The 15,873-nt window shown below is 38.9% G+C and overlaps 1 protein-coding gene across 1 annotated transcript in view; it reads right to left on the bottom strand.

Annotated features, from left to right (window-relative positions):
• Positions 1 to 20: 20 nt before the first annotated feature.
• Positions 21 to 15,873, bottom strand: part of unc13a (unc-13 homolog A (C. elegans)) — a 44,743-nt gene continuing 28,890 nt past the window's right edge. The window contains exons 30-41 of the mRNA XM_067396900.1: positions 15,398 to 15,541; positions 13,446 to 13,523; positions 13,095 to 13,172; positions 12,884 to 12,972; positions 12,646 to 12,798; positions 12,441 to 12,564; positions 8,508 to 8,564; positions 7,864 to 7,944; positions 7,269 to 7,416; positions 2,546 to 2,638; positions 474 to 633; positions 21 to 355 (exon numbers count right to left, since the gene is read on the bottom strand). Coding sequence (XP_067253001.1) covers positions 67 to 355; positions 474 to 633; positions 2,546 to 2,638; positions 7,269 to 7,416; positions 7,864 to 7,944; positions 8,508 to 8,564; positions 12,441 to 12,564; positions 12,646 to 12,798; positions 12,884 to 12,972; positions 13,095 to 13,172; positions 13,446 to 13,523; positions 15,398 to 15,541 — 1,494 coding nt within the window. The 3' untranslated portion in view covers positions 21 to 66. The remainder of the gene's footprint in view (positions 356 to 473; positions 634 to 2,545; positions 2,639 to 7,268; positions 7,417 to 7,863; positions 7,945 to 8,507; positions 8,565 to 12,440; positions 12,565 to 12,645; positions 12,799 to 12,883; positions 12,973 to 13,094; positions 13,173 to 13,445; positions 13,524 to 15,397; positions 15,542 to 15,873) is intronic.

Genomic DNA, 15,873 nt, shown 5'->3' with positions numbered 1-15,873 from the left:
ACATCTGAGCATTAGGGGGCAGTGTTTTTGCCAAAGTTACCATGCCTCGCTAGATACTTCCTGGTCTTAGCTCCGCCCCTCCTCAGCAGATCGCTGGTCGGATTTGAGTTTGACAAATTCTTTTGCGACGTCGTCGTTGTTGCGCTGGGACAGGATTCTCAGTACGGTCAGGCCGGTTTCGTCCATGTGAATGCGTTTACCTAGCGGTAGCCAGCATGCTACGCTCCCCCGCGGTGCTACGTCCTTTAGCTGCAATACTGCCATGCCAACGGTACGGTCCTCTCGTGCAAAGCAGTAGTCTTTCACGCACACCTGCAGCTCGTAGCACTCCGGACCCACTTCGTTACTCAACGTGCTTTGAGAAAGAATCAACGACACCAGGATTACATTTTACTCAGGAACTGTAACATAGATGGCACGGCAGTATGAAGAAACTGAAATGCAAGCTAAAGAAAAAAGTGCATGCCACTTACAATGTAAAGGTCTCGTTGTATTTTGGAGCCCAGCTGTTGTTCTTGGACTTGGTGGCGTACTTTCTCTTCTTATCGCTGAGATGAGGGCCAATGATGTAGACCTCCACAAAGGGCCGGAAAATTCCAGAAGTCTGCCAACGTAGGTCATTCGCAGCCACCACTACAATAAAATACATTGACTTGTTCAAATTTCATAGACTTCCCTTTACATGTGTCCTATTATACTGCAAAAATGAAGATACTTGAGGGACAATTTGGGGTTCCCTAAACAACCACACTAGAGGAACTCTTCAGTCTCAGGTAAAATGCACAAAAACTTTTACCTATAGGGGTGGTAGTAGTAGCAGTACCCTTAAAGTAGGGGTCTCCAAACCTGCTCCTGGAGGGCCACTGTCCTGCAGAGTTTGGCTCCAACTTGCATCAACACATCTGCCTGGAAGTTTCTAGTATGCCTAGTAAGAGCTTGATTAGCTGGTTCAGGTGTGTTTAATTACGGTTGGCGCTAAAGGCTGTGTCCAAAATCGCCCCTTATACCTTCATTCACTATTTCCTACATTGCTCCACTAATAGTCCATTTGAAGGAGTAAATGAAAACGAGTGAGGGAATTCGGACACTGAATGTGCCACTTTTGAAACTTAGCAAACTGGCAGCTCCAGTAGTAAGATGAAAAGATTTATCTTGAACTCTGTCATGGATATCTATACACCTTAATTAAACAAATTAATAATCAATTGAAAAAGAATTTATACCGGTATGATATTATGCTGTAACCACATTGGACCAGCATGGTTTGGAAAATGGATGAATGATTCAGCTGCAGGCGCCATCTTCTGGCGCTACGTGGGAATTCATTCTGTGTACAACTCTGACAGTGGATTATGGGTATTCCCTAGCCATTGAGCGTAAATTGGTTGTGGGACTGAATGAGTGCACTTGATAACATTCACTATGGTTTAGGACACCACTACAAATGGCTGTTCCCTCAAATAGTGCCCCATTTAAGGGTATAGGGGACGATTTCAGACCCAGCCAAACTCTGCAGGACAGTGTCCCTCCAGGAGCAGGTTTGGACATCCCTAAAATGTTCTTAGTTTTTCCTTAAGGGTACATATTAAGACTCTAAAGTACTAATACGCACCTTTAATGGGTAGATAAGGTACATAGTTGTCCCTTTTAAGGGTACTGCCCCACTGACAAGTTGTTATGCCCCTAAAGGTTCCATTTTTGCATTTTTTTTTTCTGACGATGCTGGAAAACCTCTATGCACCCTTTCAAAAAAAGAACTTAAAAGATGGAAGCCATACTTACATGCAAGATCTCTAAAGATTGTGAAGGTTTTGAGGCATGTGACAAGGGTTTCTAGAGGTTTTCCAGTGGGTGATCTAAGGAACCTCACACACCTCATTTTTACAGTGTTGGCTCTCCTTAACATTCTTCCCATTACACTACAAAAATGGAGCTACATGAGGGACTATTTTGGGTTCCTTAGATTGCCATATTAGAAGAACCCTTGGAGAACCTTTAAGCATGCTTTGAAATAGGGAAGTTCTCTAAAGAACTTGCAATAAAGAACCCAGAGGTTCCTGCAAGAATTCTAGACTGTCAAAGGTTCTTCCAGCAATGCCGTTATATAGAAAAAGTTCTGAGCCTCGAAACAAGGGTTCCTATATTTTTTCCAGAGGGTTCCGCTAGTGTGGCAACCTTATTTTTTCATTTTTATCCTAGACATTATTCCCATTACACCAAAAATTAATCTACTTGAGCATTTCAGATTAGCATAGAAAGAGAACATTTTGGAGAACCTCTAGACACCCTTTAAAAAGGGGCAGTTCTCTGAGGAACCTAAAAAATGGAACCCAGAATTTCTTGCAAGAACTCTAAAGATTGGCATCACTGGTTCCTCCAGGAACCCTACAGTAAAGGAAAGACTTTGAGCACCTCCTTGAGTACACAAGATATCTCAGGCACCTTCAAATGGGTGTCCAGAGGTTCTTAATAGATGCAACGTTTTCCAAAGTTTAGAGGAGGAATGCAAACAGGCTTTAGTTAAACATCAAGAAGCATTACGTACCTTTCACTGTGACTTTGTGCTCTCCGGTGTTTGGATGAGTGAAGATCTCCACATGGATAGACACCTCTCCAACTGCATCATCAACACCAGTACCTGCAGACAAGACAAGAAAGTCAAGACTCCATATCTGGTCTGGCAGGATAATTTGCATCGGTATGGCTCAATGGTATGGCTTCTAATCACTTGCTTTATGAATTCAGTAATCACAGAGTCATACAGAGGCAATGTATGCTTTGAGCTATTGGATGATAAAGAGGTTTAAACAGCGTGATGGATTTGAACCTGGCTTGAGAGATCATTAATAATATGAAAAGGAATTCAGGTAGTTCTTTCATATTGGAGCACTTAAATAAATACAAATTCAGAGCTTAATGTATTGATCGAGTTCAAATGTGGATTTTTTTTAGTCCCACAGAATCTTAAATTAGCTAATAAGATTAAGCTGCTGTTTTACATAAGAGCTAATATACAATATTCATAAAGACTGAGCTAAACATTTGACTTTACTTAATTGGGGTGATAGATTTGTGAACTTTTAAAACTTTCATAGAACTGCGCAAGATGCAAATAAGCTCTGAAAATGATTTAACAAGCAATCCCTGCAACACATCTCTAAATCTGAATCTTGTTCAGGCAAAAAAGTGGTTACACTTTATTCCAGTGTCTGTGTACAGCACTAACAGCTTCTTACAGCGAGCTAGCTAACAAAAATAGCAAGCCTACAAGCTTATGTCTACATAAAAATCTGTCAAGATTTGAAATAATCAATGAAATTAGCGCATAATACACAGACAACCAAAATAAAGCAATGCCTCAGGATTCTTTTGCAGCAAAGTGTTTACAATACAAAGAGAAGTGTGTTTCTTCAGATTATGATGAGTGTACCATCTGCAAACATGCAGTGTGGTCACACTTGATTTCTGGTGTTTCATGAAGGGTTTATAACCATGATGGGGAGGGGGGGAGAGCAGTCCAATTGGTCCAGTCATTCATAGGAAGGAAAAGACAAGGAGAACATGTGATATCGTCCTTCACTTGGTTTCAATGCAGGCAGGTACATGCGGAAAACCACTTCCATTCCCACACATCTGCATTCACACTCATGGAAAGCTGCCAAGGTCTTTATAGGCCAGTGCTACAATGAGTTTAATAAATCTTTTGCACTGGTTCTTTTGATTTACTTTTTACAACACTTTTGACTTTTCACATTCAACTAAATCTGACTTAAACATCTAAAACTTATGCATGTCTCCACAGAATCTAGGTCAGCTGCAATCAAATAATAATTAAAAAATGTATTCCTTGCTTTCGGCATCTGTTATATGTGTGCGCTTGTCAGAGAAACAGGCTGATGATGCAGTTTCGTCAGAGCGGAAATGTCTGAGCAAGCAGGGATTTGAAAAAACTTGAACAGTGGCATGTTAACGGTGATGCTGATGGCTGTTGATGCAGCACTTTATGACTACTTCTAACTAAACAGCATCTAGGTAAATGTCACAAAACCCGTCAAGAAATGTCTGGGTTATATTTTTACCACAAAATCAAAAAACGTTAATAAAATATTTGCAGTATTTTTTTTATTGTTTTAAATATATAATGAAAAATATAAATGAACCTAAAAAATAAAAAAATAATAATTAAAAATTTGAAATGTTATATATTTACAAAATGTATTATAAAATTTTAGGTTCATTAAGATTTGTTGCATTATGCAATATTTTCATAAAAATATGACCCAAACTTTCTTCCACTTATTTAACCCATATAAAAAATGCTGTTGTTTCAGAGAATAAGACATATTTAACCTTTATAACAGTAAACACTAATTTGACTCGAGATTTATGCTTTAAAATCTTAGATGCTGATATGCTCAAGTTATAATCACATATAGCCACGTGATTTTTTTTAGGGGGCCCTTAAATGCCAATTTACGGCCTTTTTGAACTGATGTACACTGACAGAAAGCACATCACCTGACCCCAGGAGTGAACTCTGATTAGCTGAGGGAGGGTTGTCTTGTTATAGTGACCCTAAGGGATGAGACTAGAGGCAGGGAAACCACGTTGCGTGGTCGTGAGGGAAAATCACGCAGAACAACAGAACAGACCCTGCCTGCGGACAATCTGAGTCTGTCGCAATTAATGTCACATCTACATTCGACATCGTGGTTCAGCGCCTGGAAAGTAAGCGTTTCGTCACGGTCTCTCACTCGCTTACTCACTGACACTCGCGGCTTGTCATCCGCAGTGCACACATGCGCCTCTCACACTGCAGAAATGCGTGCATTCCTCATTCACTGCCATTCAAAACACACTTCATCCTGGGCTTTTTTTGCTGCTGTAGCGTCAAGATACATTTCAGATCAATGTATGCGAACATACAGCATGTTCTTCCCAGGTACTCATACATGCAAGGCCCTTTCTGTAGGAAGATATGGGTGGTCGTGGGGCATGCGATTGGCCCGTTGGAATGGGAGGTGCATGATCTGATTCGGGTGGATCACTGATTAGTTCTTCGTTGTCAAGGGCACCGGGCCCCACATGAACGTACCCTTCTCTGGGTACACGTCTTCACTATGGGTGAACCTTACCCCCTTCCCTCCATGAACTGGTGAAAGAGAAGGAGAGGATGCAGAAAAATACAGAGAGAAATTGAGAGCACATAGTGATGTGGATTTGAGAGATGGAAAGAAATAAAGAGATAAAGAAAAGAGACAATCCAACAAGCTCAGCAAATGTTAACAGTCTTTTAACAGTCCATTTTCAACCTGCTGTGGCTTTGTACACACACACATACACACATTTGCACACACACTTGCTTTCATATGTGTTTAAATACTTAAATGAAGCAGTGACATTTACTCTAATTACATTTTAAATGATAATCTATTAAAATGGCTCTGCCAGGAGCGTCTCGACCTAAAGTGTGTCAGGATTCCCAAAGTGTGTGAGGGAGAAAAAGAAAGACGGAGACCAGATTAAACACTTAAAAAAAATTCAATGTGGTTTTTTTTAATTAATAAAATATTATATACAGTGGGTACAGAAAGTATTCAGACCCCCTTAAATTTTTCATTCTTTGTTATATACACAGAATTGTTGACATTTTTGCCGATTTGTTAAAAAAGAAAAAATGAAATATCACATGGTCCCAAGTATTCAGACCCTTTGCTGTGACACTCATATATTTAACTCAGGTGCTGTCCATTTCTTCTGATCATCCTTGAGATGGTTCTACAACTTCATTTGAGTCTAGCTGTGTTTGATTATACTGATTGGACTTGATTAGGAAAGCCACACACCTGTCTATATAAGACCTTACAGCTCACAGTGCATGTCAGAGCAAATGAGAATCATGAGGTCAAAGGAACTGCCTGAAGAGCTCAGAGACAGAATTGTGGCAAGGCACAGATCTGGCCAAGGTTACAGAAAAATTTCTGCTGCACTTAAGGTTCCTAAGAGCACAGTGGCCTCCATAATCCTTAAATGGAAGATGTTTGGGACGACCAGAAGCCTTCCTAGAGCTGGTCGTCCGGCCAAACTGAGCTATCGGGGGAGAAGAGCCTTGGTGAGAGAGTTAAAGAAGAACCCAAAGATCACTGTGGCTGAGCTCCAGAGATGTAATCGGGAGATGGGAGAAAGTTGTAGAAAGTCAACCATCACTGCAGTCCTCCACCAGTCGGGGCTTTATGGCAGAGTGGCCCGATGGAAGCCTCTCCTCAGTGCAAGACACATGAAAGCCCGCCTGAAGGACTCCAAGATGGTGAGAAATAAGATTCTCTGGTCTGATGAGACCAAGATAGAACTTTTTGGCCTTAATTCTAAGCGTTATGTGTGGAGAAAACCAGGCACTGCTCATCACCTGTCCAATACAGTCCCAACAGTGAAGCATGGTGGTGGCAGCGTCATGCTGTGGGGGTGTTTTTCAGCTGCAGGGACAGGACGACTGGTTGCAATCGAGGGAAAGATGAATGCGGCCAAGTACAGGGATATCCTGGATGAAAACTTTCTCCAGAGTGTTCAGGACCTCAGACTGGGCCGAAGGTTTACCTTCCAATAAGACAATGACCCTAAGCACACAGCTATAATAACGAAGGAGTGGCTTCACAACAACTCCGTGACTGTTCTTGAATGGCCCAGCCAGAGCCCTGACTTAAACCTAATTGAGCATCTCTGGAGAAACCTAAAAATGGCTGTCCACCAACGTTTACCATCCAACCTGACAGAACTGGAGAGGATCTGCAAAGAGGAATGGCAGAGGATTCCCAAATCCAGGTGTGAAAAACTTGTTGTATCTTTCCCAAAAAGACTCATGGCTGTATTAGATCAAAAGGGTGCTTCTACTAAATACTGAGCAAAGGGTCTGAATACTTAGGACCATGTGATATTTCAGTTTTTCTTTTTTAATAAATCTGAAAAAATGTCAACAATTCTGTGTTTTTCTGTCAATATGGGGTGCTGTGTATACATTAATGAGGAAAAAAATGAACTTAAATGATTTTAGCAAATGGCTGCAATATAACAAAGAGTGAAAAATGTAAGGGGGTCTGAATACTTTCCGTACCCACTGTATATATGTTGATTATATAATGTTGATGATATAATGTTGATAATACTATAATTTTATATATATCCTAATTTTATTAAAGACTGACGTTGTGCTGAGGTCGAGAAATAGGTAAATAATATTTAAAGACCCAGTTAGATGTCTGGAAGAGCCTTACCTTGTGTATTCTGGGACTGAACGAAGGTCTTGATGAGTTTGTCCGTGGCCTGAGTGTAGAGGGACAGGGCGTAGTGCAGAGACTGCAGGTCTGGACTTTTCTCAAGGAATGTTTTCTTCAGACCCACACCTCCAGCATGAAAATATTGCTAAGAAACCCCAAAACAACAGAGAATGCTTGCTGTGGCCGGCATTTCAGGATGCTCAAACAAACAAGAGCAATGTTTTGACAGCGCTACAAAGACACAGTTGATTAATTTCATGTTGATTCCCAGAAAAATTTGGCTTCTCTGCTTATTAAACTGGGAGAGAAGAAAGTTTTTTAACATCAAAAAAGTATATTCTGCTCTACATCTCAAAGTGCAAAAACAATCCACAGAATGTGACAAAGGGAAAAACCTTGACTGAGAGTGTAAAGTGAATAATACAAAGGATATGATGTACGTAGTGCAATTAAACTGATGTACAGTTAGATAGTTAGATATTTCCACTATATTCAGCGACCCACTATGTGAAGCCTAATATTGCTAATGGTGTCGGCATCAAAAACCAGTGGAAGAGACTATTTTTACACTGACATTCGGCTCTTTACACACCTTTATGGTATCCAGTGCTAACTCAATCACTGCACACTGTTTTGGGGACAGTGCCTTGGCCTCCTCACGAACCATGTGCTCCTACAAAAAGGACAAAATTTTAGAAAGAACAAAATACAATGATCTTTTTACAATGAAAATTGTTAATCCAGGTTCATTTAAACTTGAGTTAACATAATCCTGGGTTATGTCACACTGTTCATACTTTCAAAAATTAAGAGAAATTTATAATAAAAGAATCAATTAATAATGAATTTGGTTGTTATACTGCATATACAAAATTAAACTAACGTGTTTTTTTTATTTGACCAATGACAATGAAGAGACAATGTTAATTAAAATATTTGAATTAAAAAAATTGATAATAAACTGATAAAATAAAAACATAATTTGTAAAAAATATTTATACTTAAATATTAATTTATAAATATGAAAAATATAATATTAATTTAACAATATTAATATATAAATATTTATAGCCTTAATTTTTCCAAAATGTTACTAAAATGTCATTTTTGGCCACTACAAATACACATTTCAGAAAATGGAGTAAAAATGAGTAGCAAAAATTCTATAAAAAATAAAAATGCATAAATAAATAAAAACATACTACCTTGCACCTTTTTTGTAACAATCTCACATACCTTAAGCTTGGAAAGTTGACCGAGTTCCTTGGCTGCGTTGAATATGAGTTGAGTGCCCTGGAGGACGAAGAGAAAAAAAGGAAGAAGCGAGAAAGAGAAAGAAAGAAGGTATAGAAGAGAAGAGGGGACATTGGTCAGGTCACAGAGATCGACAAGGTTGTAGACTGAAATGCCACATCACAGAGGTCAGAAACAGTCTTAAACGTCAGACACGCACTCACACAATCCCAGCGTGCCCCACCCAGCCACCCCCAAACACGCTTGCACACAGCCACGCATTGACACACAACTGTTTGTGCAACATGAGACGGTAAACTAGCTACATACATAAGACAGAGACAAGAGTTGAAAGGTTTACAAAACCACTAGGTCCACAGCCCGGACAACAACACTCTGGTGATATATCTAGTATCTATGACTGGCCGATACTCTAATCTTTGGATATATCACTAAGTGAATGAGGCTTGTGCACCTTATTATACCATTATAACATTATACAAATGTGTACAATGTAGTCCTTCTAGGAAAATGAAATAGTTAATATACAGAAATAGTTTGTATTTCTGAAATTGTAAAAAGAAATAGTCGTTTAGACCAGCATAGACATCAGAGTCTAAAGCGACTGTCATGCATGCATTATTTAACACGGACTGTCCGAGCACCTGCAATGAACTATGTGAGGATTCAAAAGGGCATAGGTAGCTATAAATGGTGTCTATAGGGAAACCCACAACTGCATTGAAAACAAGGGGTAAAAAAACACTGCTTCCACCGGTTTGTTTCAACAGGGGGACCCAAGTCACACAAAGAAGACACTGAGAGAGAGAGAGAGAGAGAGAGAGACAGGACACATTGAGCTAAAGGGGATTCAGTTCTTACATCACTGTGACAAGCAAGCTTCACCCTGCCCTGTGAAGAGAGGACAGTGTAATTAACTTGAGAATTGATCTTGGTGCTCTTTAATAGGCTGACAGTGTCCATTATCCAGTAACTGACTAACAGGCCAATCACAAAACTTCAGGAAGAAACAAATTATGAAAAATTGTTGTTACAGAGACAGAAAAATTTAAATTGTCATTATTTATACACCCTCATGTAATTTCAAACTCGTTTCATTTTTTTTCCTTCTGTGAAATTCAAAAGGAGATGTTTTACAGAATGTTCATGCCACAATTTTCCATACAATTAAAGTAAATGGTGACTGGAGCTGCAATGTCTAAAAATGACCAAAAAGTGCCATAAAAGTAGTCATAATTTGCTCATTATTTGCTAAAAGATGTTTCACGCCGCAAGGAAAAGTTTAAAAGGAGAAAACATTTGTAAAAAATTTAAAAATTAAAATAAAAAAAATATTTAAATAATTCAGTTCCAAACCTTAAGTAGTAGAAATATAATACAAATAATATTAATAATATTATAAATAATATTTTACACATATTTAAAATAAAATTAATTAAAAATATATAATTATTAGAGGATGGGGGTATACATGATTAACGAGATTTAAAAGACTGAAAACCCCCGACTCCACTGACATTAAAACTGACGCGACATAATTTTGATGTGCCATATCTGAATATACACATATGAAAATGACATTTGAGAGCTACGGCAGATGGGAAAAATTTCTGTATCGACGTGAGGGTGAGTAAATTATGACAGACTTTTCATTTTTGGGTAAACTGTCCCTTTAAAGCAAAGTATTCATTCATTTAATATTTAAATCAGATTTCTGTACAGTATTCTTTGAATTCCAACCAACCAAACTAAGCAAAGGTGAAAACTATGAAATCTTTTTTAAGGCAATTCTGAAAAGAAAATGATGAAAAACATCTCTATATGGAAGCTAATGGATTGAAACAGGCAGAGCAAAAACAAAAAAACAAACAAACAAACAATATTTGCACTGTAAAATGACAATTTTTACAAACAACTGATGACTAGACTATGTTGTTAAAATACTTTTTTCTGGAGTCAAATACAAAAAATTCTCAAGCCTGACAATAAGCCAGAACAGACATCAGTACGAGACCTCGGCATTCGATCGGGCCAATTTTGGTACAACAACACGAAAAACCAAATACCAGGACAGATTGACAGAATAATGTCTGCAGAGATTAAAAAGAGAGGCTCGGGAGCTGAGGTGAAGATCAGACGCAAGCAACAACCCACAGAGGAGAGGTTTCAAACAGGTGACAGAGACGGGGAGGGTGGACCACCTGAAACTGGCTAACGTCACCCAGATAACAGACCTACCACGTACACCAGACTGGGAGCGAAAGAGTGTCGCTTCCAGGAGAATGAGTAGAGGAAGGGGTTGGCAGTCATACGTGGGGCGGACATCAGATTGGAAGTTTCATTGGGGTGGGAATCGGAAAAGGGCCTTGTCCAAGTCAAGTAGGAAATGCACCATGCTGCAGCCACCTCGGTATACAGACCACTGAGGTGGCCAGGGAAAGGAGAGGAGATGGAAAAAGAAGAGAAGAGAGAGACAGCGAGAGAAAGAGAGAAAGACGTGACAAATGAATGAGGATGCATTGGACAAGAGGAAGGGAGGACATGGCAGCCACACAGAGCAGAAGGAGGTGGTGGGAAGGGGTCACCCAGCGTGGACGGACTGCAGGACATACAGACGCACAGACAAAAGTGCTCTGGTACTTACTATCATCTGTGGAGGTGGAGCGGGGGGAGAGCGAGAATGTAATAACCAGAGAGAAGGGTCAGTGAAGCTACAAAGAGCCCCACATCAAATCAAAATAAGCATTAGCATTCAGTCTACAGGACCGGCTTCGGGCCTGATACAATATTACGGTAAGTCCCAAGGTCTGTCCTTGCCCGAGGGACTAAATCCGGCCCAGTCTGGAGGAATAATTGAGCCGAAAATGAAAAATCTCATTCTCAGCATGTTCCAAACCTGTATGACGTTCTTTCATCCATGAAACACAAAAGGAGAAATTTTGACAAATGTTCAAGCTGCTCTTTTCCATACAGTGTAAGTGGATGAGGACCAAGGGTTGTTAAGCTACAAAATGGACATAAAGCAACATAAATGTAGCCCATATGACTTATGCTCTACGTTTCAAGACTTGAGACTGAAATTTAAGGAGTGATTTGTAGCTCTCAAACCTCATATTCAAAGTTGGTGTTTACCAAACTTAAATTTTGATAAACTTTTTACACAAAAGAATTATATGACTTGGAATAAAGTGCTTAAGTCATATGGGCCACCTTTATAATGTCCTGTTTGAAACAGCAAAGCGCCTTTGTTGTAGAAAAATGAACAGCATGTACATACTTCTAACATCTCCTTTTGTTTCCATAGACGAAAGAAAGTATCAGTTTGGATTGACAAATGAGTAAATGTTGACAGAATTGACATTTTGAATGAATTTTTACTAAAATTTTTGTTCTTTTGCAATTAGCAATGTTCAGTCTTTGATAGAACTGATATGGGTCTCTTTTGTTAAAATAAACAAATACAAACAAAAATACAAAAGAATAACAGTTATATCAAGACGAATTAAAAGCAGTAAGTTGTCTCTGTTCCTGTAGAAATGCTCTCAAAAATTAACCAGGATTCAAATATATACAAATACAGTTAATAAAACTTTTTTTGTCAAGATTAATATAAATGAAATGTACAAATGTATGACTACAGGACCAGAGAGCAGTCTCAAGAGGTGCTTGAATGATATGGTGCACTCCCAACGTTTTTAGAGTGGAAAGATGTGTCTTTCGTCCAAGGTGATTTGATTTGGGAAAGGGATATGTTTTGTTGGGCAAGAGGAGATACATTTCCAGTCGTTCTGAGTCTTCATGATCCATACCAGAGTATACAATGCTGTTAACAATCTTCACATTTATATAAAAGGATTTCTACATGTAGTATGTCTCAAAATTCTGCTCCTAATGAAGTTCTAAACAGCTCATTACCGTTTGGTCAGTCAAAGGTGGCAGAACAATTGTCTTCTCCATTGTGTTCATGACCAGCTTCCAAAGCTCCTTCAGCACTCGCTTCAAGACTGTCTTCTCGCAGATCTTGGCAAACAGCGTGAGGCTGACAGGAAAAAAGGTAAGATTGGAAGTAGAAGTGTGACATTTCCAAGAAGATGTCTAAATCTAAAGATTAGTATCTTACTTGCTGTCAAGGAAGTCCATGATGGGCTGGAGGACGTTGTCTGCGTCCTGTGCCACGCTGCTGCAAGCACTTGCTGGCACGTTCCCTGTCCCCTTCACCTGGCTAAGTATGTCACCCATCTGTTTGACATTTTCTTCAATGTTTGGTTGGAAGCTAGTGTGAGAAGGAGGTGGAGAACAGATGTTATTCCAAAAATAGAGCAAAAAAGCTATTTCTTTCTGATCCCTTGGTACCTCACCTGGTGGCAAAGATCCTTGCAAGGTCATCCAAAACATTGTTGAGCTTCACCTGGAGTTCTTTCAAAATGTCGCTAGCTTCAACATTCAACTGTAAGGGACATTAAGCAACGGTCAAAACCACCAGAACTTTACCATGCTCTCAGAAGGTTGTAAGTCTCTGCAAATCTAGGCTTTGCTAAATCAATGTTGGCAGATTTTTGGTTCACTTACATCTTTACCTCCCATGGCCTCAAACATCTTCTCAAGCTGTACCCTGAGCTGCTGGATATTGTTAATGAGGATGCATGGCTGTGTGGAACAAAAACACTGTGTTAAAAGGCCTGAAATTCAACAAGACTAACTCAACACACTAAAAAAAAAAGAGTTCAGAGACTCTTTATTATCTTTAAAAAGCTGCATGGCATATTCTAGCCTTGTCAGATTTACAGACCTTAACAGCGCCATCCTTTGCATTCTAGAAACAAAGAAATAGAAAACACAAACCGAATGGGTTAAATTCCAGATTTAAACAACTATTTCAAATATATAAACCTGATTCCAAAGGGCTTTTTAGACTATTACCACTTTCTCCTTAGTGCAGTGGTTGGGGAAATCCCTGGAGATAATGTCCGCATAGGAGAGCAGAACGTTGCTAATAGTCTGTGGGGTAAAGAGATCATGTTAAATCAAATCCCATGACAATGCAGAACTATTTCATAGATTAACTGTGCAGGTTAATATTAATGTTGCTAAAGATTGGAATTCACTACATGACTTTTGCACAGATTTTTGCCCCAAATTGCAGTCTGGAGGAATTGACTGTAGTTGCTGAAAGTCAAAGCCTGTCTGCAGGTTTTGGTCAGTTGAGGTTCAAAGAAAACCACATAGGGTATGATACACTCTAAAAAATGTTGGGTTAAAAACAACCCAAGTTGGGTTTAAAAATGGACAAACCCAGCAATTGGGTTGTTTTGACCTAGCTGTTGGGTTGAATCTTAAACCCAACCTGCTGGGTAGATTTATTTAACTCAACTTATGTTTAAAAATTACTTTATTGATCACTTAAAATGAACCCAAAATAGGTTGGAAATTAACATTTATTAATATGTTTAATTAATAATAATTAAATAATAAACATGTATTAAATTGCTTTTTAATGAATGTTCACCTTTTGATATTATTGCTGCCTAGAGTAATTATGTGTCTGATTTTTAATTTCCAACATATTTTGGGCTCATTTTAAGCCAGCCATATAGTCATTTTTAACCAATAGTTGAGTTAAATAAAAACTACCCAGCAGGTTGGGTCAAACATTTAACCCAACCACTGGGTTTGTCCATATTTAACCCAACTTGGGTTGTTTTTAACCCAGTCACAGACTAATTTTTTTTTTTAGCTTCAAACATGTTTGACATTTTGAGCCCATTTTTTGGAACGCATTGTTTTCATTTGTAATGCATCTCTGAGCAGTAAGGCGCATGTGTGAGTTTGTCGATTTTAGAGCTACTTGAAAAGTCTGGTAGTATGTGATCCTCAGTCATTAAGAGTATGGTGCCCAGTCAGTAAGCGTATGATGCCTAGGCCGGTTTCACAGACAGCGCTTAGATTAAGCCAGGATTAGTTCAATTAGGGCATTTAAAGGGTTAGTTCATGACAAATGAAAATTCTGTCATCATTTACTCACTCACACTCATGTTTTTGACAAACCTGTAAGACTTTCGTTCATCTTCAGAATACAAATGAAGATCTTTTTGATGACAGATTGCTGTCAGGTTTCCTTCCTTGGAGTGCCTTTGCAACTGATACTTTGACGCTTCAAAAAGTTCATAAAGAGATCGAAAAACACTCTAATTGAGTGGTTTAGTCCAAACTTTCTGAAGAGAACTGTTTGCTTGTTAACAGATTTAGTTTAGGCTTTTACTCGCATGTAAACTATGATCAGCGAACATAAGCATAAGCTCAACCGAACCTGAATGACGCACAAGAACAAACCTCTTCCAGAAGCTCAAACATGCTTCGTAACACAAGAATGAACCTCATTGGTTACTAATCCCTTCAATTCAAGACAACATTCTGTGATCAAAAAGATCTTCATTTGAGTGTGAAGAAGATCAAAAGTCTTACGGGTGAGTAATTAATGACAGAAATTTCATTTCATGGGGTGAACTTGTCTTGTATTGACATATACTGATATGTCAGTGCAAGTTGCTTTCAGTTAAAACAGCTCAAACATGCATTTTAAAAGTTCTGTAGTGTATTCCAGTATTAAGTTAACTCATATGTAACAATTTGCTTCATATGATCCATTCTTCTTAAACCAGGTACAAACTGTCATTTTTTACAATGATTTTGCTGAGGTAATAAAAAATTTATTTCGTTTAAGGCCTGATTTTGGTTTGCAGTAGGTTACAATCACGCTAACAAAAGTTTGCGACCAAAATCTCAGCTAAGCACTTGACTTCTACTCAGTGACGTTATGTCAATTTGAAAGTAAATAAAGTAGTGTCTGTATAAAAAGAGCAGTGTCTAGTGACCTTTGCAAATCTCTTCATGTAGTGTCCAACAATCTGTGGGTCTGGGCACTCCAGCTTCTTAATGATCTCGAAGCTTTGGTTAAGCTGCGAGAAGACGTCCACTACCGAACAGGAGAAGAGAGCGTGCTCTGAAGTTTGCTGATACTGTAGGAAAGAAAGAGTTGGATGTGCAGTCAGAAAAAGTTCTAGAATAGAAGGAGCAGGAGACCACACAAGCAATTTGCGACCAGACGTCAGGTGTGAGCTCTTTCGTCTGGAAATAATTGGGTTGAGGTGAGACTGTGGCAGGTTCCCAAAGGGGGCTCGGTGAAACTAATGAACTAAAGAGTGTGCTTATTGGTTCAGGAACATGCTGAGGTGCTCCGAGGGCACTCATTCATCAAATTTTGACATATCTGGCTGCAGGCTGGAGCTCTGTTGTTACTGTAACTTATTACAGCTGGTAAGCTAAATAGTAAGAAAAGTTTACAGTAAAT

The sequence above is a fragment of the Chanodichthys erythropterus genome, chromosome 10, assembly GCF_024489055.1.
Source record: "Chanodichthys erythropterus isolate Z2021 chromosome 10, ASM2448905v1, whole genome shotgun sequence".
Lineage (NCBI taxonomy): Eukaryota > Metazoa > Chordata > Actinopteri > Cypriniformes > Xenocyprididae > Chanodichthys > Chanodichthys erythropterus.
Note: the sequence above shows the minus strand (reverse complement) of the source record. Positions and strands in the feature narration are given on the sequence as shown.